The 27,535-nt window shown below is 41.6% G+C and overlaps 1 protein-coding gene across 3 annotated transcripts in view; it reads left to right on the top strand.

The window, feature by feature from the left end:
* CDK14 (cyclin dependent kinase 14) overlaps window positions 1-27,535 on the top strand; it is a 530,833-nt gene that overhangs the window by 401,446 nt on the left and 101,852 nt on the right. For all 3 annotated transcript variants that reach the window (XM_075922396.2, XM_014569231.3, XM_075922397.2), the window contains one exon: window positions 1,841-1,889. In XM_075922396.2, the coding sequence (XP_075778511.2) occupies window positions 1,841-1,889 (49 nt within the window). The remainder of the gene's footprint in view (window positions 1-1,840; window positions 1,890-27,535) is intronic.

Here is a 27,535-nt window from a genome sequence, read left to right as displayed (position 1 = left end):
TTTTTTTTAATTTAACTGTATTTGGAATGGGAAGTTTCTGTAATTACTAAAGTTCTTAGGAGTTTACTAAGCTTTTTATTAGACTAGAGGTGCATACATACACTTAGCCTTATAGTATTCTATATATTCACATATATCATCAGTAATTTTATGGTATGTTTTATGAGGGAATCATCTCAACAATAATTTTCACTATTTAATAACTTTCATAATAGTTTGTCAATCAAGCAATTCTATTTTGTGAGGTATGTTGTTGAAGGAACATACTTTTTTATTATTGGAGTATTCAAATCCTATTGTTTTTTTACCTCGAACAGGGAGTTTTTTCCAATATTCAGATAAAAAATAAAATAATATATCAAATAACATAACTGTGGAGAGATGAATGGTTCTTATGTCTCCATCTTAAGAACTTTTTGTTAGTGAAGAAACTATGTGAAAAAGGTGCCAAAGAGATCTGTTCCTTGAATACTTAGAAGTCTCCTTTCTTTGCTGAATAAAAAACATTTTTCCTAGTTTTTAGTCCTCTACCCCTGCAGTCGTTGCTGTTCTACTAATGCCTCATCAACGGAATAATTAACTATAATTCAGTTGCAGCGTCTTTATTGTTGGTGATGCACAAACTAGAAAGAAGCCATCTTGACTTTATCTGTAGCCTGGCCTTGAAAAGCTTGATTGACATAACTGTTCGGAAAGTGTTTTTATTTTTTGTTTTTTGTTTTTTGTTTTGGTTGGTTTTTTTGGGCCAACATAACTATGCCACTAAAATCTTGAGTGTAGACATACGTATGCTTTTATAAAAGTGTATTTTACTGGTATAACTGCATCTAAACTAGCAGGGTTTCACTGCTTTAATTATGCTGTGAAAAAAGTCTGAAATCCTATGATTCCATTTTTACCAAGTTTCTTTGCTGAGTTGAGCTGCATTTTAATTCCAAACAACTGTTTTTATCGATTACATACAGATCAATCTGGTGGCATGTTTTGTTGTAACGTAAAAGAAAAATATCGACTGTGGGACTTTCCTTTTGTCGTCTGTAACCGTGCACAGTAGTTATGTGACCAAGGTTACTTATACAAATAAAGAACAATTCAACTCATTTTAAAAATGAGGAGTCCTGTGGCAGCTTAAAGACTAAGGGTATGTCTACACTACTACCCTAGTTCGAACTAGGGTGGTAATGTAGGCACCCGGAGTTACAAATGAAGCCCAGGATTTGAATTTTCCAGGCTTCATTTGCATCTTGCCGGCCGCCGCCATTTTTAAATGTCCGCTAGTGCGGACTCCGTGCAGCGCAGCTACACGCGGCACAGACTAGGTAGTTCAGACTAGGCTTCCTATTCCGAACTACCGTTACTCCTCTAACCCTACTAGGGTGGTAGTGTAGACATACCCTCATAAATTATGTCACCACTATACTTTCAGTGCTTTGATTATTTTTTTGTATCTTTTTGCCATGTGGACTGTCATATCACCACAGGCTATATGAATCTGGGCTCATTTTAGCTAGTGTTCTAAATTTTTTACATCAGAAATGTGAAGTCATAACAGCAAAGTTACAGAGAATGTTATTTAGGATAAAGAAAAATAGGGCCTGATTCTTATTTACACTAAAACACTTTGCAACACTCTGGCAGTATAATGTGGCTTTAAAATGTATGTAAAGTGGCTTTCATGTACATGGAAAATCAGTCCCATGATGTCTCCATTATTTAAAATATTCTGCATGGTTATTATCCCCTTCTCATTTTGTTCTTTTCCCTATATTTGGCATATATGAGGAATGATAACCACCATTAATCACCATTAATTAATTGAATGTCTTTCTTTTTGTTACAGAACGCTTTACACAGTACAGCTCTAAAAACCTTAGACAAGCATGGAATAAGTAAGTTTCTTTTTTAAATTTATTCTTTAACTTTCCATCCATACGGTCTGGCTCATGCTGAAGTTAACATAGCTAATTCACAGTGCCTTTTGCTTTTTTGCCAATACATAGCAACATAGAATCATCCACTCCTGCATTTATCTGTTCTAAATGTGCTTTGCTTACCAATGTTCAAATGAAGGCCCAGCTTCAGCTCAAATACTATCTGATACTATTTAACCAAATAATTTTGTGTGGTATTAGGTTTAAAATTTGACTTCATCTTTATACTTTGGGTGTACTATGCACATTTCTATAACAGAAATTTTCATGTGGTTCTTTGGACCGTATTTTACTCGGGGCGGGGGAGGGGAGAATTCTTTGTCAAAAAATTAAAAATATTGCTTTACTATTTTAAAATTCTGCATATAATATTTGTAAAAATAACACAATATAATCATGATAGTTTCAATTATTTTAGTTATTTCAAAATATCTGCCAATAAGTATGTCTATAACAGTACAGTCAAAAAAGATTCAGGAAATGGTTTTAACAGATTCCCCACTAGACATATAGTAGTAATTAATTTGAACTACAATATAGAAACACATCTTAGAACTAACTTCTGATGGGAGAAACAAGGTTTCGAAATATTCAGAGCTCTTCCTCAGATCTGTGAAAAGTACTCAGTGTCACAGTTAAATACAAAGGTCGATCAGATATACAGATGGAACCTCTCTAGTCCGACACCCTCAGGACCTGACAGGTGCTGAACCAAGAATTTGCCAAACCACAGGACGTCAGTATCGTCTAGCAGCATTACCAACATTCCACTGCCTACTGGGTTCTTGTAAGACATTTAGGGATAAACTGGAACTATATAACAGCACAGAACACTGAGAACCAGGACTGATGGCTAAAAACAAACTTTATTGAACTGTGGGAAACTTGGCCACACACGACAGGTGTACATGCTCTAAGGCAGTTTTTCTGAAAGTGTACTGAGAAAACACTTTCAGAAACACTTCAGCTGGCCGTCCTGGTTTGTTTATGTACCGGCGCCGCAGCCATGGAGCCTTGCTGCTCCCAATGGCTCCGTTTCATCCTTTGCATGCAAGGGGATCCGCGGGAAGTGGTGTGGGCCAGGCCACCGCTTCCTATGGCTCTCCTTGGCTGCAAAGGATGAAACAGAGCCAATGGGAGTCGTGAAGCTCCATGGTTGTGTGGCGCCGGTACATAAACAAATCGGGACGGCCAGTTGAAGTGTTTCCACAGTAAACTTTCAGAAACACTGCTCTAAGGGACCCAAGGTGAAGTGGTCCATTAACACCACTATAATCCTAAAACAAAACCACGGCCTAGTTCAGCGTTTCTTAAACTGCGTTCCATGGCACACTGGTGTGCCGCGAAGCAGTCGGAGGTGTGCCGTGGAGATATGGTGATCATACATCCCTTTTTTCCAGGACAGTCCTGGATTTAAAGACACCCAGCGCTAGCGGGGCGCAGCAGCAACTCCCCACCTCCACCCAGCACCTAAGCGGCTCCCTTGGTGCTTTGCGCGGGCAGCCAGGGCTGCTGCCAGTGTCGCACAGTGTCCAGAGCTCCGAGCTCCCATGCAGCATGCGCTGCCATCTAGCAAGCCCCTCCCCCCACTGCGTGTCCCTTCCCTCCCACTGCAGAACTGCCTCCACTGTGCACCACCAGCCCGGCCTCTTCTATCCACAGGGGGCTGCCACCACTGCTGGAGGAAGGGGGGCGCTGCTTGGAGCTGGTGAGCCGCTCCTGGGAGCTGCCGCCAGAGTCCCGGCAGAGACCACGCAGAGCCTGGCTGGAGTGCTGCCCAACGGGATACGTTCGGGCTCTGCTGGTGTGCTCTGTGCACGGCCCTTTCTCTCCCCGGCCCTTCCCACTCCACTGGGGGAGCAGCAGTGCACAGACCCGCTCGCTCTGCAAGCCAGATCTGGGAGGGTGGGGGCTTTCTCCCCTCCTCTCGCCTGTGTTCCTCCTAATGGGAGCCAAAGTTGATGTGGGGACTGGAATGCAGCACTAATATTAGCACCTTGGGCGGCCCATCTCCAGGCCCGGAAAGCGGTCCTGCCTTGGAAGCAGCTGGAGCCAGGGATGCGGGGACTTCTGGGGCCCAACCACAGACTCCAGCACGCAAACTGGAAGGCAAAAGGTGGGGAAGGGGCTTGAAGAGAACTAGGGAGATGGATGTTGAGAGAAGAAGGGGCTTGTGCTGAGGGAGGGGGACAGAGCAGGAGAAGAAAAGGGAAGGCACCAAGGGACAAGATGTAGGAGAGACAAATGCCAGGGACCAAGTGGAGACAATGAGGGAAAGGGCAGAAGGGTGGAAGGGAGGTGTCAGTGGGGGTGGGAGGGTGGAGGGAACAGGGTGATGCTGGGAGAGGAGAGGGGAAGGGCAATGGGGGCAAGAGGAAGCAAGGGGAGAGGGAGGTGCTGGGAGAAGGATTGAAAGGAGAGGTGGGCATGAGGAAGGCGGGGATGGAACAAGTCATGTGTGAGGACACACAGAGGGACATGAGAGGGGATGGGCATCAGGGAGAAAGAGGGTAAGGGGGCAGGAGCAGTGAGGGAAGGAAGAAGCACCAGGAGGGTGCAGGGGTAAGGGAAGGTGCAGGTGCCAGGGGATTCTGGGGGTGAAGCAGAAGGGCAGACACCTGTGGCGGAGAGACCAGCACCAGAGGAGAAGAGGGTTCGGTGGGGGCCAAACTCATCCCTTATGGGTAGGAGAATGGTGAGAAAAGTTCTTAGAGGGGGTTACTGTTACTTCTGGTCATGTGTCCATCTTGACCCTGAGAGTGAGGGGCATAGTAACCAGAGGTCAGGGGATTGCAGGTAATATGTCCCTAATTTTGGTTCAGAAAATATGGTCAGAATTCAAATGGCCGTCCTTAAAAGGGGCAAGCTTCCTTTTTTGCGGGGGGAGGGGGAGATAGGGGGGTTACAAAACTCCTTGGTGTTCCCCGTAAAAAAACAATTATTGTTTGGTGTTCCTCTGTCTTAAAAAGCTTAAGAAATACTGGGCTAGTTGGTTACAAATTGTTGTCATCAACTGTTGTAATAAGCCATAAATCCAGTGTCTATTAAGAGCGTGATTTTTAGTGTCTAGAAAAGTTATGAATATAAGCTCCAATTGTTGTACAGGTTTCCTTTGCGGATGATAGGTCAAATATCACACATGCAGAATGGGAAGTGACTGTCTGTGAAGGAGTACTGCAGGTCTAGTGGGTCATAGTGGACCACAAGCTAAATAATGTCAATAATGTGGCACTGTTGCAAAAAAAGCAAACATGATTCTCGGATGTGTTAACAGGAGTGTTGAGCAAGAAGTGAGATGTAATTGTTCTTCTCTACTCTGTGCTTATTTGACCTCAATTGGAGTATAGTGTCCAGTTCTAGGCACCACATTTCAAGAAAGATAAGAAATTAGTGTGTGTCCGGAAAAATCAACAAAAATGGTTAAAGGTCTAGAGAATATGACCAATGCGGGAAAGCTGAAAGAAATGGGCTCATTTAGTTTGGAAAAGAGAAGACTGAGAGGGGAATGATAGCAGTTTTCAAGTTCCTAAAAAGGGTATTACAAGGAAGAGGGAGGAAAAATTTTTCTCCTTGACCCCTGATGATAGGACAAGAATCAATGGGCTTTAAGTGCAGCAAGGGGGGTTTAGGTTGGACTTTAGGAAAAACTTCCTGTCAGGGTAGTTGAACACTGGAATAAATTGCCTAGGGAAGTTGTGGAATCTCCATCCTTGGAGATATTTAAGAGCAGGTTAGCTAGACATCTATCAGGTATCATCTAGATGGTGCTTGGTCGTGCTGTAAGGGCAGGGGACTGGACTTGATGACCTCTTGAGGTCCCTTCCAGTTCTAGTGTTCTATGATACTATGATATAGAGTGATTGCTTTGTGAAAAGTGTTCATCCTTAAGTGATATGTGTCTCTTTCTCCGTTGCCATTTCCTGTGAGTTCATTCAAGATAATAATGACTATTTGGCTTCATCGATAGAATTGCTATTGGGGCTGTTAGTGCACTGGATGAGATGTACCACATGCTATAATAGGTGTCTGTAGGACTATTGGATATTGAAAGGTATGTTGGGGTGGAGAGGTTGATCATCATTACAGTGGAGCTGTGTCTGCAAGTTTTTCTTCGGTTGTTTTGCCAGTGTCTTTGAGCTGGTGTGTTCTGGTTTGCAGAGAACTTGCATCTGATTATGAGATTGGGGGGTTGTTGGAAAACCAGAATAGGGAGTTCGGTGTGCATGTATGTGTATAAAATAGCTGCTCCCAAGATCTTATTTTCACAGCAGTGAACGATCTTAAAGTTGGTCCATGATTATTTACTGTGGTGGCATTCTAAGGGCTGTATGAAGAGAAGCACAACAAAATTATTAAAGGTCTAGAAAACTTGACCTATAAGAGAAAAACTAAACTACTAAGTTTGTTTAATTTGGAGAAGAGAGGGAAACATGCTAAGTCTTCAGGTACATAAAAGGTTGTTATAAAAAGCAAGGTAATAGTTCACATTCTTGACTGAATATGCTACAAGAAGCTTAATGGGCTTAAATTGCAGAAAAGGAGATTTAGGTTAGACATTAGGAGTTTTTTTTTCATTTTCAGGATAGTTAAGCACTAGACCCAATTGCCTAGGGAGGTTGTGAAATATCCATTACTGGAAGATTTTAAGAACAGGTAAGACCAGGGGTTCCCAAACTTTTTGACACTGGGACCAGTAAATCCATTCACGAGCTTTTGGAGGACCAGTAACATTCATTTGCATATTTGCATATTCATTAAGCAAATGATGCATATTCAAATAAGTTGGTTTTGGTCCTCCCAAAGCCCCCAGTGCCAGTGTTAGCAAAGCTTTTGATATGGTCACCCACAATATTCTTGCCAGCAAGTTAAGGGAATATGGATTGGATAAATGGACTGTAAGATGGATAGAAAGCTGGCTACATCCGGGTTTCCCAAACTTTTTACTTTAGTTGGAACCCGGTTTTTTTAGTACTGTTTTTTGCAGCCCAAAAATATAAACACATATTAAAAAAAAGAATGAAAATTGAATAAATTTTCAGTTTTCACCTAGCTGCATCCTCCATCCAGCCTGGGCCAGAGCTTGGGGGACCCGGCGCCGCATGAGCACTCCAGGAGGCGGGAGCAGGATCATATTGGGGGGTCTGGTATCTGGCTAGGAGGGAGGCTGCAAGGAGGGGTAGGGTTGCCAGGTGTCCAGTTTTGTACCGGGCAGTCCGGTATTTGAGGGTTTTGTCTGAGAAACAAATTGAGAAATTACCACACATATAAAATGTCTGGTATTTTCTAATTAGGTAAGTTTTATTATAATTAGGTGTATCAGCCCTTAGCTGCGAACTGCCTGGATAGTAGATGTGCTCACGCTGCCTGAGTGTGTCTACCTGCCAGGCTGTTCGCAACTACTCGAGGGAGGGTCTGTGGGGGGGGGGGGGGGGAGGCAAAATGGAATCCCCAGGCAGACTCACTCCTCTGCCAGGGTCTGTAGGGTCTGCATGTGCCCAGGTCAGTTCCTGCTCCCCGCCCCCCTTCTCCTCCCAATCTCCCAGTCAAGCCCTGCTGCCCTTGCCCAACCCTGCTTCCGGCGGCCAGTTCCCCCCGCCTCCCACCAATCTCCCCCGGTCAGCCCTGCTCCCCCAATGACCCCCCCCCCGACCAGCCCAGCTGCCCCCATCCAGCCCTGCTTCCCGCAGCTGGTTCTCCCGTCGTCTTCCTCCTGTACTCCCCTGGCCAGCCCTCCCGCCCCCGTCCAGCCCTGGTTCCTCCGCCTGCCCTCCCCGATTTCTGCTGGACAGCCCCACTACCCCCAACCTTGCTTCCGCCCCCCGCAACGCCTCCCCATCTCCGAAGGACAGTCCTGCTGCCCCCAACCCTGCTTCCGCTGCTCACTTGCCCCCTCCCCCCCATCTCTGCGGGACAGCCCCGTTGCCTCCAACCCTGCTTATGCCGCCCGCCTGCCTGGATCTCCACGGGACAGCCCTGCTACCCCTAACCCTGCCTCCACCAGCCGCCCACCCACCTGCCCTGATCTTCACGGGACAGCCCCACTGCCCCCAACCCTTCTTCCCGGTGGCTGGTTCTCCCTTCCCCCCGCTGCCACCTCCTCCGAGCCTGCCCCGCTCTGCTCCCCTACCGGCAGCCACGCTGAGGCCCGGTATATTTTTCCCGCAGCCCGGTAATGGGCCGCGTCCCATAGTTTGGGAAACACTGGGTTAGACATACACCTGTCATGAATGGTAGATAACCCTTAAGCCAGGACTACACTTCAGGAGAAATTCAGTTTAAAATGTGCAACTCCAGCTGTAAGACTTGTGGGGCTGGCATCGGCGTACTTAAACCACATTTCTGGTGCAGCTCCACATTAGGAGGTTGTCAGGAGAAACTTTTCTGTCAACTTCCCCCTACTCCTCGTGACTCCGAGGAGTACCGGGGTCAACAGGGGCACCTTCAGCATTTGATTTAGTAGGTCCTAACTAGGCCCACTAAACCAAACCCTGGAAGATAGATCTCTGGGTATCACTCTTCTGGTAAGTGTAGTCAAGGTCTTAGACCTCCCTCAGTGTAGGGGAATAGACTAGATGATCTACAAGGTATTTTCTATCATTTTGTTTCTCACTCCCTCTACTACCCTCCAGTGTGCAACACAATATGTGCTACTCCCTTGAACATAAGAACAGCCATACTGGGTCAGACAAAATGTTCATCTAGCCCAGTATCCTCTCTTCCGACAAGTGGTCAATGCTAGTTACCCCAGAAGGAATGAAAGAACAGGTAATCATCAAATGATCCATCCTGTCACATATTCCCAGCTTCTGCAAAACAGAGGGTACACCATGCCTACCCATCCTAGCCAATAGCCCCTAGCTTCCATGAGTTTATCTATTCCTTGAACCCTGTCATAGTATTGGCCTCCTCAACATCCTATGGGAAAGTGTTCCACAAGTTGACTTTGCGTGTGTGTTTCAGCCCTGCTACCTTTTGATTTAATTTGGTGTCCCTCTAGTTCTGTTGTATGCGAAAGGTAAACAACACTCCCTTATTTCTCCACACCCGTCATGATTTTATAGACCTCTATCGTGTCCCACCTTACTTGTCTCTTTTCCAAGATGAAAAGTTCCAATCTGTGCTCACATGGAAGCTGTTCCATAGCCCTAATTATTTTTGTTGCTCTTTTCTGAACCTTTTCCAATTCTAATACTACTTTGTTGAGAGGAGGCGACTACATATTCATGCAGTATTGAAGATGTGGGTGTATAATGGATTTATGTAGGGAAATACATTTTCTGTGTTATTATCAATCCCGTTTGTAATGATTCCCAACTTTCTGTTATCTTTTGGTGCAGCTGAACATTGAGTGGATGTTTTCAGAGACCTTTCCACAATAACACCAAGATCTGTCTCTTGAGTGGTAATAGCAAGTCTAGACCCTGTCATTTTATATGTATTGTTGGAGATTATGTTTTCCAATGTGCATTACTTGAGTTTATCAGCATTGAATTTCATCTGCCATTTTGTTGCCCAGTTATTCCATTTTGAGCGATCCCATTGTAGCTCTTTGCATCTGTTTGGTATCCATCTGCCAACTTTGTCATTTCACTATTTACCCCTTTTTTCCGGTTAATTTATGCTTGGGGATTTTGAGGTAATACCATCATTTAGTCCACAAAAAGCTCACATCCGCTCCTGTCAAAAGTTCAGATTTAGCTGGGGCAAGCCTAGGTTTGTAGCTATGTATCAGACAGGCAATGGTACCCCCTATCCAGTAAGAATGGATGAATATATATATAAAAAAAAACTTGTTTGCACATTCTTTTGAGGCAAGACTCTGTTGTCTATCTGTTATAATTCTACCTTGCACAATGGGGCAATGATCAATTAATGTGGGTCTGAATCCTATCATGATGCAAATAATATGTTTGCATTTGAATTGGAAACATGACTCTGTGTGAACAATATATTTCTTCAAGCTTATTGTGTGTTGTTTTTGTTTTCTACAAAATATATTTTTCTTTAAAACAAAACAGCGGTCTGAGATATTGAATTGAGACAAACCATGATTCCATCACAGACTGTTACAAGTAAAATCAGAGTTTCCTCATTAATAAAGAAGCTCTGCAAAAATATGTACACATTGTTATTTTCTGTGTTTCATGAATAGAGGATTTGCAAATTTTTAGCATAAATGAAGGGATTGAAAGGCTGAAAGCAATGACAATGCGTGCAGTAGAATTCAGTGCTTTATATGTCGGGCTCTAATATAATAGAAAATATTTTGTTCTCAAAATTATGTATCATTTACATTTGAAATGTGTAATGGATTTTTCTCTTCTAGTGTAACTCTTTATCTGTGTGCAGTATTAGAATGATACTGGATAGCACGACTGTAGTTTAGGATGTATCAATATTTCCATTATAGACATCATAGTCTCAAGGACTTTTCAGCTATAAAATTACCATTAAAAACCTCAGAGTGACTCTGCCTGGAAAGTATACCTTTATTTATTAACCTGTTTTGAAAAAAGTTTTATAATCTAGGAAAGAATTTTTAAATTCTGATTTCTTTTTTTCAGTATTTTTTGGATTTACGATAGAAAAAAGGGCTAGTTTATTTAAACCAAATTTGCAGGACAGTCAGAATTAGGATTAGACTTTACAGTGTTTAAAAACTATGAAGACAAAAATATGGTTATACTGGGTGGGAGTAAGGGAGGTTAAGAGAATTTTGAATATATAGATGTGATTTGTTAACACTTAACAGTGTCGATATCTGAATGGCTTTGGAAGATCAGTGTCAAAGAAAGTCTAAGGGCTCAATCCTGCACAGATTTATGCCATATATTTAGCTTGAAATAATGTAAGAAGTCCCATTAATTTCAATGGAACTACTCATGCTATTTAAATGTAATGACTCTAGTATTTGGGTGTTGGTGGTCTAGATGTTCTCTGCGGCCTTCTGACCTTAAATTCTAGGACTTGTAAGTTTTCACTGGATTACATGTTCAGAAGTTTTAGAGGGATAGCTGTGTTAGTCTATAATTGAAAAAAAACTTTAAAAACAATGAATAGTCCTGTAGCACCTCAGGGTGCATCTACACAGCAGGACTTAACTTGAAATAAACTACACAAAGTGAGCTACACCAATTGTGTATTTTATTTCAAAATAGCTTCTTTTGAAATTGGGAGCACCTACACAGCAGTTATTTCAAAATAGAGCACACTTCCTCTTTTCCCTTACTCCTTGTACAATGCTGGTAACATGAGTTGGAGTAAGAAGTCCTTCAGCTTGACAGTATTTCAACAATAACTGCCTGCTGTGTAGATGCGGACTAAGTTATTTCAAAATAATGTTGCTGTGTAGACGTACCCTTAAAGGTCAACAAAAAATGAAGGTGGTCTCATGAGCTTTTGAGGGCACAACCCACTTCTTCAAATGAATGGCGTTTAAGGGGTCCAGGTTTCAAATAAATAGCAGGGAAAGAGAGGGGCTGGGGAGGGAAAGGAAAGGAGAAATAATGGGAAAATTGTCAATTAGAGTGTCCATGGTAAATGAAGCTGATAGAGTGGGTTCTAAGTACTTTTAAGTACCTGGTATTTAGCTTTTTATGTTGTTAGGATGTGGAATGTAGTGGATAATCCAGATAAGGTCTTTGCTTAAACCTCTATTGTAGGTATCAAACTTGTAAATTAAATTAAGTTCTACAGATTCCCTTTCAAGCTGATTTTTTGAAATAGGCTTGTAATAATATGGAAACTCTGAGATCCATTAATGAGTACCTGGACAAGTTAAAATGTTCCCCAACAGGTTTCTGTGTGTTACCTTTTTGAATATCTAATGTGTATCCATTAATCCTTTGTTGTAGAGACTATCCAGTTTGGCCAATATATGTGGCAGAGGGGCATTGCTGGCATTTGATGGCATAGGTCACATTAGTGGCTTATGTGGCTAAGTCCTGTGATGATGTCGCTTCTATAGATGTGTGGACAGAGTTGGCACTGGAATTTATTTTAGGGGTGGGTTCCTGGATGGGTATGATGGAGGTGTGCTGCATGGTTCCTGAAAGAATTTGTTTGAGGGTAGGGGACTGTCTGTAGGTGAGAATTTTCCTGTTTCCCAAGGCCTGTGAGAGTGAGGAGTCATTTTCCAGGATAGGTTGTAGATGGTTGATAATGCATTGGAGGAGTTTAAGTTGGGGACTGTAGGTGATGACAAGTGGAGTTCTGTTGTTTTCTTTGTAGGACCTATCTTAAAGAAGTTGATGTCTGGGTACTCATCTGGCTCTGTCAGTCTGTGTTTTCACTCCTCTGGGTGGGTATTTTAGTTTTAATAATGCTTGATATAGATCCTGTAGGGGTTTGTCTCTGTCTGTGGGATTGGAGCAAGACCAGCTGTATCTTAGGGCCTGGTTGTAAACAACTGGTTGGGAAATGTGTCTTGGATAGAAGTTAGAGGCATGTAGGTAAGTGTAATGGTTGGTAGGTTTCCGATGTAAGGTGGTGGAAATGTGGCCATCATGTACCTTGCTATTTATTTGGCGCCTGAACCTCTTAAACTCCGTTCATCTGACGAAGTGGGTTGTGCCCACGAAAGCTCATGATACCATCTGCATGTTTTGTTAGTCTCTAAGGTGCTGCAGGACTATTAATTGTTTTTCAAGTCTTGCAGGATTGGGGCCTAAATGGGAAATATTTTTGAAAGCCTCTCAACTCTGACACTAGTGAAACCGGTATTAGGACAGCTTCTTATGCATGTATAATTGGAGATTAATTTAAAATATTTAGCTATATTTTTAAAATATTTTAAATGTGCTTTAAATACAGAATATAGGTCCTGCTCTCAATTTACAGCTTGTGCGGTCACACAAATATCTATGTTCACAAGCTGCAGTAATGGTGTCGGCCCTTCCTGGTCAGTGTCAGGGAGGAACAGGACCATAATGACCCATATTTAACTCCTTTCTTACTCACCTCATGAGTTTGCAAGTACAGACAGATACACTAGAGCCTATCTCAAATAAATATTTATATGGCGTTTGTTTCTACACTGTCTGATCCCCTCATTGTCTTTAATGTAGTTAGCCTGATATCATCCCTGTGAGAGAGAGAGGTGATGCTATTCCTATTTTACCAATGCAGAAATGAGGCACAGAGAGATTAATTTGAGTTGTCTAGTCACCCAGGATGTCTGTGCCAAGAGCAGAAAATTGAACTCAGGTTTCACAGTCTTCAGGGTAACATCCCAACCAGTTCCTTGTAATCTGTGTATATCAGGAGCCCAAACCCTTAGAATGTACACAGCTCAAGAGAAAATTTCTCACCCACCACATTTTCAGACTACGCAGGACTAATCTTAACACAACCCCTTTCTTGTTTGTATATATACTGAACTGCCTGATGCACAAAAGTTTTAAAAAAAATGTTTTATTGATAACATATGCCACAAAACTTCTGTGATTACCATAATGTAAACACTGTGGCCTATAATCATTTGATATCACTCCAGTCACCATAGTGTATAGCTGATTGAGAGAATCTGTCAAGTTGCAAGACACATACTAAAGTGAGCACAGCAGACTTTACAGTAGGCCATTGAGCATGTGTTAATATTGATAGGTGAGCATGGCAGTATCACACTGAGTGAAAGGATTGTTCTTGCATATAAAGATGGCTAACATTAAAAAAACCAACTTTGGATCATGGGAAGCAGTACTCAATAAGAAACTTACTTGAGAAAGTGGTTAATTGTTCTGCTCATCTTACAGTGTGACTCTGAATTTGTTCAGAAAAAAAATGATCAATCAGTTTTGATGCTGAATCACATATTAAACAAAAAGCTTGTGCAGAGGTTAAGGTTAGAACAAAAAACGATGACAATGTCCACAGTGTTTGAAAGAACAACTGAAAATAGGTTAGCTGAAAGAGAAGTTACAGTGGAACTAGTAGAGGCCATCTCTGCTGCCAACATATCTTTAGGAAAAACAGATAATCTGAAACGAAGGGAATTCTTCAAAAAGCACATTCTCAAATGCTGGCAGTTTCCCCTATACAAAAAAAACTTGTACAACTTTCAATGTTTTATTTTATTATTTCACAAACTCCCTTATCCAAGGACGATTTACAAAAGTGACAGCAGTACTGTGCAACACTTGTTATATACATACTGTGTGAACACATCCACAAAATTTGCTGTTTTTTCTGTGACCAACCCAAGAGAAATGAGGATTTTCTTCATGATTTAAGCAGAGACCTACCAAAGATCCATCAATGAAGAAGTCTGCTTTTTCTACAGAAAACAGGCTAGAAAAGAGAAAACACTACAGATATTATAGTGATGGTATTATTAATAAAAAGTTATTTATTATATTATCCTGTTTAACTTCTTGATTGATAAATAGCTGTCCATAAGGAGCACTCCATAACGTGTACTGGTTGAAAGTGCATTATTACTACATCATATATTATTACCATGTAACACACATAATGATGATCATTTACTGTATGATAAAAAGGAGCAAATTGTATTTTTAAATAAATTCTGATGTCACTAATGTTTACTCTGTACAGTGCTACATTATTAAAGGTTTTACTGTTAACATTTCAATGTACAATGCTTATATGGCCTGTAGTAATGTTTAGGATATGACAGGAACATTAGAAAAAAGCTGTCAACACTAGGAGGAGCACTTGTGTCAACACAGCATAAATCACTTTTTTTTCTTTAAAAGAGAAGTAACCATCATTTTTGTCAAAAGTGCTCTTATATCATCATTTCGGAATTAAATGATTTTTGTCAGAGCATTATCTATTTTTGTCAATTCATACATTTTTCATAAATTAATTGATTGGCTCTTATTCTCATAAACTAAGGCCTCTTTAAATTGCTCTGCTAGTGTAAAAGGCACCCACATCAGGTCCTTTTTCATCATTCTGCCAGTGTAAAAGGGCGTGAGTGCAAGTGCAAATCGGATCCATTACATCTACAGCCCAACTCAGTGGCATCAAAAATGTACAGTTGAAAGTACTTACCATTTATTTTGATGGCTTCATTCATTCTAATTCTGAATGGCTCAAATGACGAGACATTTATTACTAGTTTGGGGATATAATTCAAAAATCTGACAGTGAGGTGTGTTAGAATATATATCTTGATATTCAACCACAATTTCATTTTGCTCTGTTATATTTTCTTCATTCTCATTAGATCCCCATACACTATCTTTAGCTAATTCCTTCTCGTGATGTTCATTCACTTAGATAATTAAAATAAGATATGATATACCTCTTTAGTCATCATTTAACCATAAATGTATTAGTCCCTCTCCTGAATTTCTCCATTTTTCAACAACTACTTTCTAGTACTAATAACTGCACATGATTTCTTTGATGCAATTTTATCAATACTATCTTCTACTTGTCTCATTTATGATGTCTCTGGAAGTACAATTATGATGTCTGTGGAAGTACAACCTAAAACCATTCTGGCTTTTCTCCCATGCCTTATAGCCTTGCATGCTTATATCCAGTTCACTCTGTTATTGGACTTAACTCTGTGGGTATTAGTATTTCTCTTACACTGAATATCTGGGTTTGGGATTATTTACCTAGGTATGTATTTGTCTGCAGTTTTCAGTGCTGAATCATGCACATATATTGTTTTCTGCCTGTATATTTCATTTGTTTAAATCCATTTGTATTCATTCTGTCTTCATTCGTATTTGCAACGCCCCCTAATTTAGTATCTGTGAACTGAATTAATGTGCTGTTTATCCCTTAGTCCAGATCATTAATAAAGATGTAAAATAAAACTAGGGCTAACACTAATCCCTGTGGCACACAGCTGGATGCTTCCTCTCCAGCTCTACATGGCCAATTATCATTATGGCCTGTCAGCCAGTTTTCAGTCCTTGTGACAGTGCATACATTCAAGAAAATGTTCATTTGTCTTTAGAGCAAGGTTCTGAGAGACACTGAATCAAATGCTTAAAGTCCAGATATATTATATCTACTGCATAATGCTCATCCACTGATATTTAAGTCCATTTTAAAAAGTAATCAAATTATCTACTGTATTTTCCTTTGTCATTTATTTATTGCTTTTTTCTTGTTATCCATTTAATTTTTTTTTCTCTTAAGGTAGATTCAATTTATTTTACTTATGTTAGAAATCAGAATTGCCAGATTAAAACTGCCAAGATTGTCCTCACTTTATTTGTTAATAATTGGCACTGAATTTTACTTTTCTACTAAAATTCTGTTGTGATCAAGTCATTACTTCCTGATTGACTCTGCCTTTCTTTACTTTTCAAATATGTTAATCTAAAGAGTCTCTTTTAAAGCTATGTCAGTTGCTCCTGCCTTCTTCTGTGCTTCCCCCCATATAGTATTATACTGATTCCCAGAAATGTTTCTTGTGGTGTATTATGTGAATATTATTGTTGTCTTAGAAGTTGCTTCCTCCTTTGAATTCTAGTTGTACCAAACTTTCCTACTACTCTATCCTCACAGTTTTAATTCATTAATTTCTCTTTCTTAAAGTCAAAATCCAAGATGTCTTCTGCACTGGCTGAAATCTCTCCTTTCTAAGTTATGACTTTGCCTACAAATTCTGTCTGCTCAAGCCATATTTAGAAGCCCTTCTTTAAGCAATTCATGTTGCCATATGAGCAAAGGTGGTGCCATGGTTTAGAAAGCTGTCATATTGTGAGTCTGATTTCTTTTTTTAATGGTCATCAAGACCAAGCTTTTCAAAAAGGACTTCCAAAAATTAGCAACCCTGAAAAAGTTAGGCTTATCTTCAAAAGTTCTGAGCACCCAGCAGCAACTATTGATGTTATTGGATGGGATTTATATTTTCAATTGACCACAACAGTATATCCTAGAAAAATATGAATAGAATAGTATATCCTAGAACACCCATGTTTCTCTGGTTTCTCATCTTTACTTATCACTTCATCAATGAATATCAACTTGGAAGGGACTAGTGTCAGTGAAGTGAGCTAATAAACAACCTTACAGATAACCTTTGTAACTAGCCTGAAGTCAGTCTGAGCAGACCCTTGATTTTACAGTTATGGTGGTCAAAAATTTGTGAGCTTTTGGAACTGGTGTCATGCACAATAGTGATCAAAGGCTTAGGGGTGCCTGCTTGGCCACATCAAAGTATGTCTTGGTCTTCAACAAATATTTATAAATAATTTTTATGATGATTTGATTCTTTGATATTCTTTTGACTACCAGTTTTCATACAATGACGTGAACCTTAAACTGCTACTTTTTTCCTCATTTAACCTCTATATTCCAGAAGCTCTTTTGACCTTATTCCAAAATCTTTTGTAATTCATGCCAAAAAAGAAAATGTAGCTTTCTTCTTCTGCCTCTACATTTTTGGCTGTTGTTCTTTCAAGCCTCAGCTTCATAGAGCTCTGAGTGCTGTGGCGTGGGACCTATGACAATATATTCCTGCCACTTAAAGCAAGGTAACAGCCATTTTTTCTCATGAAGTTCTTTCAAATTAGTGATATGTTAACAAATCGCTTTGTACATAATGAATGTAAAACTATGATCTGTTTCAAACCTTGAAAGATATTCATTACATTAATAGTTTTGCTAAATAGATTAAATTAAGCCTTCAGACAAATCATTCTTAGAAAGTACAAAGATATTGTTTGAAAGCTTAGAAGAGATGTTGCCTTTGGGTAGATTAGTTGCTTTAAACCCAGGTGTTTATGTTCAGTGTCCGCTTGGCCTGGTTGTCAAAATGGGCAGACATAAGGTAATTAATCTTGCCCCTGCACTAAAACTGGAGAGGATGGACTATATATCGTCAGCAATACACAGTGACTAAAGAGACTCAGTGCAGCATTGTTGCACCTGTTATTGCTGGAGGGCAGAGAGAGACAAGTGATTCCAAAGGGAACTGACCTTTTTCTTTTAGGCATTGAGTCAATTCCATATCCTAAGGCACAAATTCTGTGTTAAAATTATTATATCCCTCCTGGTATTGGTCTTAACAATAAACTTCACTTTGGCTCTGAATGGGAAGCCTCTAGAATTCTTTTAAAAAATAAGCCTTTGTAAGGGAAAAAATTGCCTAAGTTTGAAAAGAGTTACTAGCCAGTAAAGGTGTTCTATATGCACAATAAATTCTAATTGAAATGTCGAATAATATGCTTTAGCAGAATATGTGTTTAATGAGTTACCAATCAAAGCACCAATACATAAATGGCATTATCACCAGTGAATGAAGAGAAGTGTTAATTCACAAAAAGTTCTGTAGTTTCATATACTACAAAATGTTCACTATTACTATCTCAGCTTTGCTTGCTCCCACAAGACTTGATTTACAAACAGTGCCAAATAAGAACTTTCTTTTAAATTATTCACATTTTATAATAATTGATCTTTCAGAGTTCTAGCCCTGGAGAATACTTGATCATAAAGTCAAATTGACAACACTTCAGACAACTCTTTCACTTAGCTGGTGAAATCAGACACCATCTATGTGATGTTTGTCCAGCTAAATCCTTTAGTGAATAAACCAATAAAGTTGCCAGATGTGTTTGTTATATAATGGTTGCTGTTGTCAGAGCAGGTTTGAAAGAAAAATAAAGAACATTTCTAATTTTTCAGATTAGATGTGTGAAAACTTATTCCAACTGTAGACTTTTTAAATGAAAACAATGAACACACGCAAATGCAGCCTTAAAAATTATTCTTGAAAATCCAGTGCTTTTTTGTTGTTGTTGTTGTTGGCACCTAGAATCAAACTTGAACTATTGTTGAAGTCATGGCCCAAAATTTTCACAAGAGCTAGGCTGATCAGCTTAAAAACTCACAACTCTAATGGCTTTTCTCTCATAATTATATAAATTTAGAAGGGTCACTTCAGTATTCCTTTTGAATCAGCTCTTTTAGTCATATTGTATAACAATCTTAAAGCTATGTTTTCTCTATCAATGGTTGTACTTCATAAAGGTGCCCTATTTAAATATAGTATTGCCAGCCCCAAGTACTCTAAGATCATGAGTTAGGCCCCAAAATACCATGAAGATGGACCTTTAAGAGTTTTTTTAAAAACAGTAATTTTTGGATTATTTTTATTTGCCATATTTTTGAGCCTCTAGGATGTTTTCAAGCTTTATTCTACAACTGTGAGGGATAGAAATTTTTTCAAAATGACAGTTGAGATTCTCATCTAATCACTTGCTTCTAAGAGCTGGGGCTTGAAGAAAAACCTCCAGGGTGAAAACCTGGCCCTCACTGAATTAAACTGCAAAACTCCCACGGTCTTTAGGGGGGCTAGAATTTCACCCCAAATATCGTTAAACTCACTAAAAAATAGTGAGAATTGACAGCACTTCAGATGTCCTCTATTAATTTGCCCCATTTGCCTATGCTGCTTTATATTTTTTCTGATGAAGTACTGAGCACCACAGTTTTCATTCACTTCAGCTAGAGTTGTGAGTGCTCAACAGTTCTGAAAAGCTGGTCCCAGATGTTCAGTGAGCCATCTGCTTGGGGCTAGGCAGGGTTCTGGTGGGATCTGTTTTATCTAATATGTCAATCAATCTAGTACATAGATGCCAACTTCCACAGATGCAGCATAGTCTGGAAAAGGAAATAGGATTCCTGGATGTCTGTGTGTTTCTGTTATAAATGCAGATGTCGTTTCTATAGTAGAAATGTCCATCAAGACAGATTTTCAGGTTTGCTTTGCAATTTAATGAATGTCATATAGGACTGCAGTGTAACACATTTTCAAATCCTGTGACAAGATCATGACTTCTCTCACATAGCTTTGAGTTTTATAGAAAAATGCTAGTCCAAAAAAATATCTGCAGTATCCTACTTAATGGATTCCACTAAGGACTTCTTATCTTGTTTAAATTCCAAATGACCCACAAAGAAGGCCCATGTTTTCAGCATACTGATGCAGAATGCTGTGAGTTTTTAATGCAAATCAGTGGAAATTTGCAGTAGGGAGTGTGAGATCACATAAGCAGGATCAAGCTTTTATTTGTGGTATCAATAACCTGGAAATATGGTTTTCCTGTTTAGTGACATTTGTTGTGGGAAGGTGGCCCTTTCACAGTTGGACAAGCACAGGAAGTCTTCCACAGCATCACAGCTCCTCTTAAAGCTATACCATTAAATTGCACCTGTGTTTTCCAAAGTGTCCTCACAACCTGCATGCCTACAAAGTGAGAGACCTGTAATACCATTATTTATATTCTAGTAGTGAGATGGAGGCCACATTGTGCGAGGCACTGAGAAAATACATGAGAGAGAATCTTTACTCCAAAGAGTTCAGAGTCTAGATCCGTGGCCAACCAATGAACAGGGGACCAGTGAGACTGAGACATCCCCAAAGTTGCATCTGCTTCTGATCTGTGACTTGCAAACGTGGCTCATGGATATGAAGTGTACAGGCAGTCCCCGACTTACGCGGATCCGACTTATGTTGGATCCGCACTTACAAACGGGGCTTTCTCGCCCCAGAGCTCGCAGGCAGCGGTCCCGCCACCTCGACCTCCGGGGCGAGAAAAGCTGCTCCCGGTGCCCCTGGTCTGCTGGGGACCGTCTCCAGCAGACCAGGGGCACCGGGAGCAAAGCCGCAGCCATGCAGGCTTTGCTCAGAGGCGCGGCACCCCGCTGCTGCTGCGGCTTTGCTCCCCGTGTCCCTGGTCTGCTGGGGGGGGGGCGCAGCTAGTGTGCCCCCCCCCCCCCCCGAGCAGACCAGGCTTTTGTTGTGGACCCTGGGGCAGAGCAGCTGGGGCGCTGCTGGTTAGTCCCGCAGAGCCGCTCTGGGCACTACTGGACTAACCCGGCAGCACCCCAGCTGCTCTGCCCCAGGCGTCCTGATTCAGCCGCTGCTGGTCAGTTTCAGCAGCGGCTGAATCAGGATGCCTGGGGCAGAGCAGCTGGGGTGCTGCTGGGTTGGTCCAGTAGCGCCGAAGAGCTGCGCTACTGGAGCAACCCAGCAGCACCCCAGCTGCTCTGCCCCAGGCGTCCCCAAGTCAGCCGCTGCTGAAACTGACCAGCGCTGACTACAGGAAGCCCGAGGCAGAGTTGCTCTGCCCCGGGCTTCCTGGAATCAGCCGCTGATCAGTTTCAACAGCAGCTGACTTGGAGACGCTTGGGGTTTTTAAGTTGAATCTGTATGTAAGTCAGAACTGGCGGTCAGTTTCAGCAACAGCTGAATCTGGACGCCAGTTCCGACTTAAATACAGATTCAACTTAAGAACAAACCTACAGTCCCTATCTTGTACGTAACCCGGGGACTGCCTGTATATCCGCAGATTTATTGGGCTCTACTCAGTCACACAGCAGGCCAGCAGTGGAGCTGGTTGTGGAAGCCACACTTCCTCATTGCCAGTTCAGTGCCCTGTCCCCTGGACCACACAGCCTCTCACTTCTTAGGTGGCAATGCGGAGAGTGCCACTGGGACAGCCATTTGCAATGGCTGGTTTTTATAAGCCTTTATTGGAACTGTGATGTAGCTTCACAACTGTTTAACATAGAGAGACCAGAACTTCTGTATGAAAGCAACAAGATACAAGTTGGTTGGAATAAAGCAGAACAAGCAGGGCACTGCTCATTGTGATTTCCCAGGAAAACCGACTGCCGGGAGCACAGTGCTACCAGTACTGCTATGCAGCTGGACGAGGGATTAGTGCCTCTGCCACATACTATAGTGGGCCCAGTTCTAGCCATGGTTTAATAATCATTCCTAACCATAGTGACCCTGCAAGCTGTACAAATGGGAATGATGTGGTAGCAACAGAGGTAGACAAACTTCATTTTCAGAGTAGTACACCCACCTAAATGCACTAGGTTGAGTGTCTTGTTGATAACTAATAGCTAATAGATATGGGCATTTACACTCCCTCTTTTTTCACTTCTATTTGGGATTCTCACAGAGGTTCCACAGTTTTCTTTCTTTTGTATCATTCTTAACATCGCTATTCAGGCCCATGGTCTTGGATTATTTTAAACTCTGCCTTCTTCTTGTCCCGCACATTCAGACTGTATTTAAATCCTGCAGCTTCTTTCTTCTCAGCAATCTTTCTTTTCTTTCCATCCCTACAGCCGTTTGATCCCTCATTAGATCTCATATTGATTCCTGCAGTATTTTCCTCTCTGGCCTCCAAGACATCCCTCTAGCCCATACAAAATGCAGTCACTGCGGTCATCCTTGTCTTTTTATCTTTTTATGAAACTATCCTCACTAAGCTCCTAAGCTGTCCCTTCACTTGCTACTCCATCAAGCACTGTATCACCACATTCCAAGTTTGGTATAACTCTGCCCCTTCCTACTTAACTCCCATTATCAGGCTTTATATTACCCCTCACTGCTTCTGTTCTGCCCATGCTCTTGAGCTTGTCAGCTTCTCCCACGATCACCTCTGTTTCTTCTCCCATGTGTCCTCCAGTCCCTGAGACCTTTTCTGTGAACGAGGGATGTGAAAGGTTAACTGGTTAACCGGTCATCCTTAGTGGGTGATGCTTACTGGTTCTGGTTAACTGTTGGGCTCTGAAGCAGTTCCCTGCCCACTGTAGAGAGGAGAGTGCCCAGCCAGAGCAGCCCCTGTCAGAGGTGGGCCCTGGCACAACCCAACCAGGGGCTGCTCTGGTCAGGCAGAAGCAGCTTCTGTCTATGGAGTGGGAGGTCGCTCCAATCCAGCCAAAGCAGGGCCTCCCTGCTTATCTTTTATACTATGATTCAGCCAAAACTTTGTATGCTTCATTTATGCATGAGTTAGCAGACTCACATTCATAAAAGTTAGGCATGCACTTAAATCTTACAGGTTTGGGGTCTTTGTAAGCTTTCTAGAGTGAAGGTATTCAATTTCTCTACAAATCCCTATCTATATTTAAGAGGTTGTATACAGAGTACACACTGCATTGTTCTATGCCCATTAAACTTTTCTCAATAATTTGAAAAACATACAATAATAAAAAATCAGACCAGTCTGAAATTTGAGGGAAAAGAGGAGGGGACAAATAGCTATCTTCAAGTGTTTGAGAGATGTGAAGTCCCTGCAGGTTAGAGCTGTAGGTTAACTGTGATAAATGGTCTTTGGCTTCAGTGACTAAAGAGAGGTCACTCTTTTCAGGGCACTCCCTGCATTCTGCAATCTTTACAGCAAATTCCTATTAGAGTGCTGAATAAACAGACCCGTTCTTAATTTCATTACAATGTAAATAAGACTTTTCAAATCCAAGATGTTAAAATATGAGACAAGATGGTTGAGATTTATGGGAGAACATTAATGTTTCTTTACTAGGACTTGGATGATTTTAGTTTTCAAACGAGAGTAGGTCCAAAAAGACAGCTGTATTTTTCCTGTATAGACAGACGTTCAATAGGGTGAACTTTGTTTGCAATCACAGCAGCTGCACCCAGCGACAAACTCAAACCCCCAAGTTTCTCCATCTTGCATGCTCTCTCTGGGTATGTCTACACTACAGAGTTTTGTAGGAAAAACAGCCATTTTTCCAACAAAACCTGAGTTACAGCCACACTGCAGTCGTGTTCTTCTGAAAGTAAATCAAGAGAACAGAGGGGGTTTTCCAATGTTGGTAATACTCTTTCCCCTCAGTCCATTGTAATCACAGCTTAAATGCAAGATAGCATCCATTCAGTGTGGACGCTATCTGTCAAAAAAACAGATTGCCTTTTTGATGCGCTTTTGTGTGTGGACGCTCTCTTTTGGAAGAAGTTTTTTCGGAAAATCTCTTCCGAAAAAAGATTCTTCCGAAAGAAGCCTGCAGTCTACACATAGCCTGCCTCTCTCTCTCTCTGTCTCTCTCTCTCTCTGCTAGGATTCATTTGGAAAGTAACAATCCAAAGTACTAAGAGTGAGAAAACCACAGAGCCTTGCTTGGCTGCATGATATGCCAAAGGTTTATTTCAGCTAGTCCTGTGTTGTTTTTTATGTTTATTTTTTGTTACCTCTGGCATATGTCCAGTTAGTGAGGAAGTAAATATGTGAAGACAGATTGCTATGGAATGTTAACTGCTCTGGCGTATTTTTGTCCTTTTATCACGCCCCACGATTCAGTGAAGTTGATATAAATACACCGTGCCTTCTTTTAAAAAGCATAACAGAAAGGCATTCTTCCTGTAAGAGTCAGACTGTAAAAGGTGATTTTCTTTCACTCAGTTTGGTTTAAGCCTGTAAAAAGCATTAAGTGAAAAATCTGATATATTTGTTAGGGCATTTATTGCATTACTAACTTATATTTTCAATTCCCAGTGAAAGGTTTATAGAGAACATAAACCTTGAAGAGTTTTGGTTCAGGATTAAAGATATATTTTCCCCCTTTTCTGGTAAAATAAGATTCACAAAGACCACCTTTTAAAAACACTATCCTTATTAGACAATTTATGTCCTTTCAATATTTTCAAGGAAATATAAAGCTTCCGATTAAAATTAGCCACCAATTTGTAGTTTTTATTAATTACATTTACTGCGAGGAAACATCTTCCAATAAAGTATAAATCTAACATTCTGAAATCTTCTGTCATGGTGCAAATAATCTCTTCTATGTCTGCCATAATGAATATTTTTAATATTTGACTAACTGGCATGCAGATAACTGATTGATGGTAGCACACAAAATTGAAAAGAAGTAATTACTAAAATCTCTCTGGAGGGAAATTGTGGGATTGTAAGGGAAGCTATGATTAAAATGTATACAGGCAGTCCCTGGGTTACGTACAAGATAGAGACTGTAGGTTTGTTCTTAAGTTGAATCTGTATGTAAGTCGGAACTGGCGTCGAGATTCAGCTGCTGCTGAAACTGACCAGCAGCTGACTACAGGAAGCCCGAGGCAGAGTTGCTCTGCCCCGGGCTCCCTGGAATTAGCCACTGATCAGTTTCAACAGCGGCTGAATCTGGATGCCAGTTCTGACTTACATACAGATTCAACTTAAAAACCCCAGACGTCCCCAAGTCAGCTGCTGCTGAAACTGATCAGCGGCTGATTCCAGGAAGCCCGGGGCAGAGCAACTCTGCCTCGGGCTTCCTGTAGTCAGCCGCTGGTCAGTTTCAGCAGCGGCTGAATCAGGACACCTGGGGCAGAGCAGCTTGGGTGCTGCTGGGTTGGTCCAGTAGCACCGAGGAGCGGCGCTGCGGGACCAACCGGCAGCACCCCAGCTGCTCTACCACAGGCATCCCGAGAAAAGCCTGGTCTGGGGAGTGGGGCGCACTAACTGCACCCCCCGCCCAGCAGACCAGGGAGACGTGAGCGGTTGGACCGAGACGCGCCGCAGTCCCGCCGCCCGGGTCCTCCGCGTCTCCCTGGTCTGCTGGGGGGGGGGGGGGGGAGGCAGCAGACCAGGGACACGCGGAGCAAAGCTGCGGAGGACCCGGGCAGCGGGACTGCGCAGACGCGCCGCGGTCCCGCCGCCCGGGTCCTCCGCATCTCCCTGGTCTGCTGGGGGGGCCCCCCCCAGCAGACCAGGGAGACGCAGAGCAAAGCCGCAGAGGATCCGCGTAACCTGGGGACTGCCTGTATTTAACAATACTTTTCTGGGGAAATATTTTTCACTCAGAGTAACTGATGAAGATTGCAAACAAGGAAATATGAAATGAATCTTAGAGGTGACCAATAAATACTTTTTAGTCTCTGTGATCAAACAGTTTGTCATAATTTTAAACAAACGGACATTCAAAATAATACCCTTGATAATTTTTTTAGATCAGCAGTTCTACAATAATGTGCCAAAATGTCCTAAATAGCACTGGGAGTAAGTGGGTCATCTGACACACACTTGCATTTAAAGCTACCTCCTTTTATTTCTTCCTAGATTCTAACACCAAATTCAAGAGCTCTCACTCCATGTGATGCTCCAGCATGAATTATGCTGGTAAGGTCATATGCAGCACACAGTACTGCATTGGGCTTTTTAACTTTTACATAGTCTCATTCCATAGAGCACATAATGTGATAACTTTTAATGTAGATATACTGTGCAATATTGTGAAATAAGAATGTAAGGCCTATAAGATGGCATTAGTTGCATTGGATTTCTATGGAAGGTGTAATAATCTAGAATAGTTTATTCTATGGCATCAAATAGAACAAGGGTTGTGTGTGGATGACTGGACCTAGAAGGAAGAAAAATAAGGTAAACTTAAGTCATTCATGTGCAGAATAGCTCCCTTTAAGCTCTGTGTTCAAAATTCAAATCAGCCAAGTTTATAATAAATGTCCTGCATGTCTATACAGGCAGTCCCCGGGTTACGTACAAGATAGGGACTGTAGGTTTGTTCTTAAGTTGAATTTGTATGTAAGTCGGAACTGGTACATATTGTAGGGGAAACTCTAGCCAAACGTTTCTCCAGAGCTGTTTTATTCTCCCACACCTCACTTCCCTCAGTCCTTTATTCTCAAGCTGAGGTGTCTGCTGAGAAAAGCCGCTCCGCGTCTCCCTGGTCTGCCTGGGGAGGCGCTAGCTTCGCGTCTCCCATGTCTTCTGGGGGGAAGCAGCTAGTGCGGGGTTGCCTCACCCCGTTTGTAAGTAGGGATATGATGTAAGTCGGATCCATGTAACCCGGGGACTGCCTGTACTGCCATCCATCTGAAGACTTTACAATGCTATGTAAACTTGACAGGAATTAGCCCTTCAGTACATTATAAGTGGACATATTGTCTTGGGGGGTAGGGGGGGCTAAAGGAATTGATGCTCAAGGCCTCAGTCCAGCATAGCTCCTAGAAACATAACCAAGTTTAAGCGAGTAGAGCTACTGAATCTACTGGAAATACCTATATGTTTAATTGTGTTCCTGGATTGGGTCCTGTAGCAGAGCTGGGAAGGGAATGCAGATCTCCTCAAGCTAGGTCCATGTATTGAAGATTGTTCCTTGTTCTCAATCATAATGATTGTTAAATAGTGCTGTGGATGATCCAAGTGACAGCACACTAGGTGGGTCTGTAGCCTAAACTGTGTTGTAGCCAAGTTTTAAAAAATGATTTGGCTTAAGTAGACAGCCTGTTGCAGGGAGAAGCTATGATGTTTCTATTCCCATGGGAAAGTAAACAAGTAAATGACAATGATTCATTAAGAGCCAAGGTAGATCTCTCATGTTAATCACTGCAAGAAACTTTATGCATCTATACAGGGTACAAACCATGCTAAGCTATAGCTTATCCCTCGTGCAGACAGAGCCACACAGGATCTTCTTGATTAAAACATTACTGAGTATGTCTACACTTGCTCCCTAGTTTGAGCTAGGGATGCAAATGTAGGCAACTGAAATTGCTAATGAAACGGGGATTTAAATATCCCGCACTTCATTAGCATGATCTCGCCGGCACGTTACTCCGCTCATCAGCTGTTTCTAAAGTGAAGGACCGTGCCAGGATGTGTTAGGTTGAACCAAACCCCTTGGTTCGAGCTAACGTTACTCCTCATTTTTTTTATTTTAACAAATCAACAGAAAATGAGGACATCACTGCCTCAACAATTTGTTTTACAGTTTATGCCTCCTTTAGGCGTTCATTTGGTCTTTGATTTATATTGTTTACTTTCCTTGTAACTCTTTATCAGAGGTGGTATGTCATTTTACACAGACAGCAGGCTAGGTCAGGGCAAACCGAATAG

Source organism: Pelodiscus sinensis, chromosome 2 (assembly GCF_052426305.1).
Source record: "Pelodiscus sinensis isolate ZL-2025 chromosome 2, ASM5242630v1, whole genome shotgun sequence".
Classification (NCBI taxonomy): Eukaryota; Metazoa; Chordata; order Testudines; family Trionychidae; genus Pelodiscus; species Pelodiscus sinensis.
Note: the sequence above shows the minus strand (reverse complement) of the source record. Positions and strands in the feature narration are given on the sequence as shown.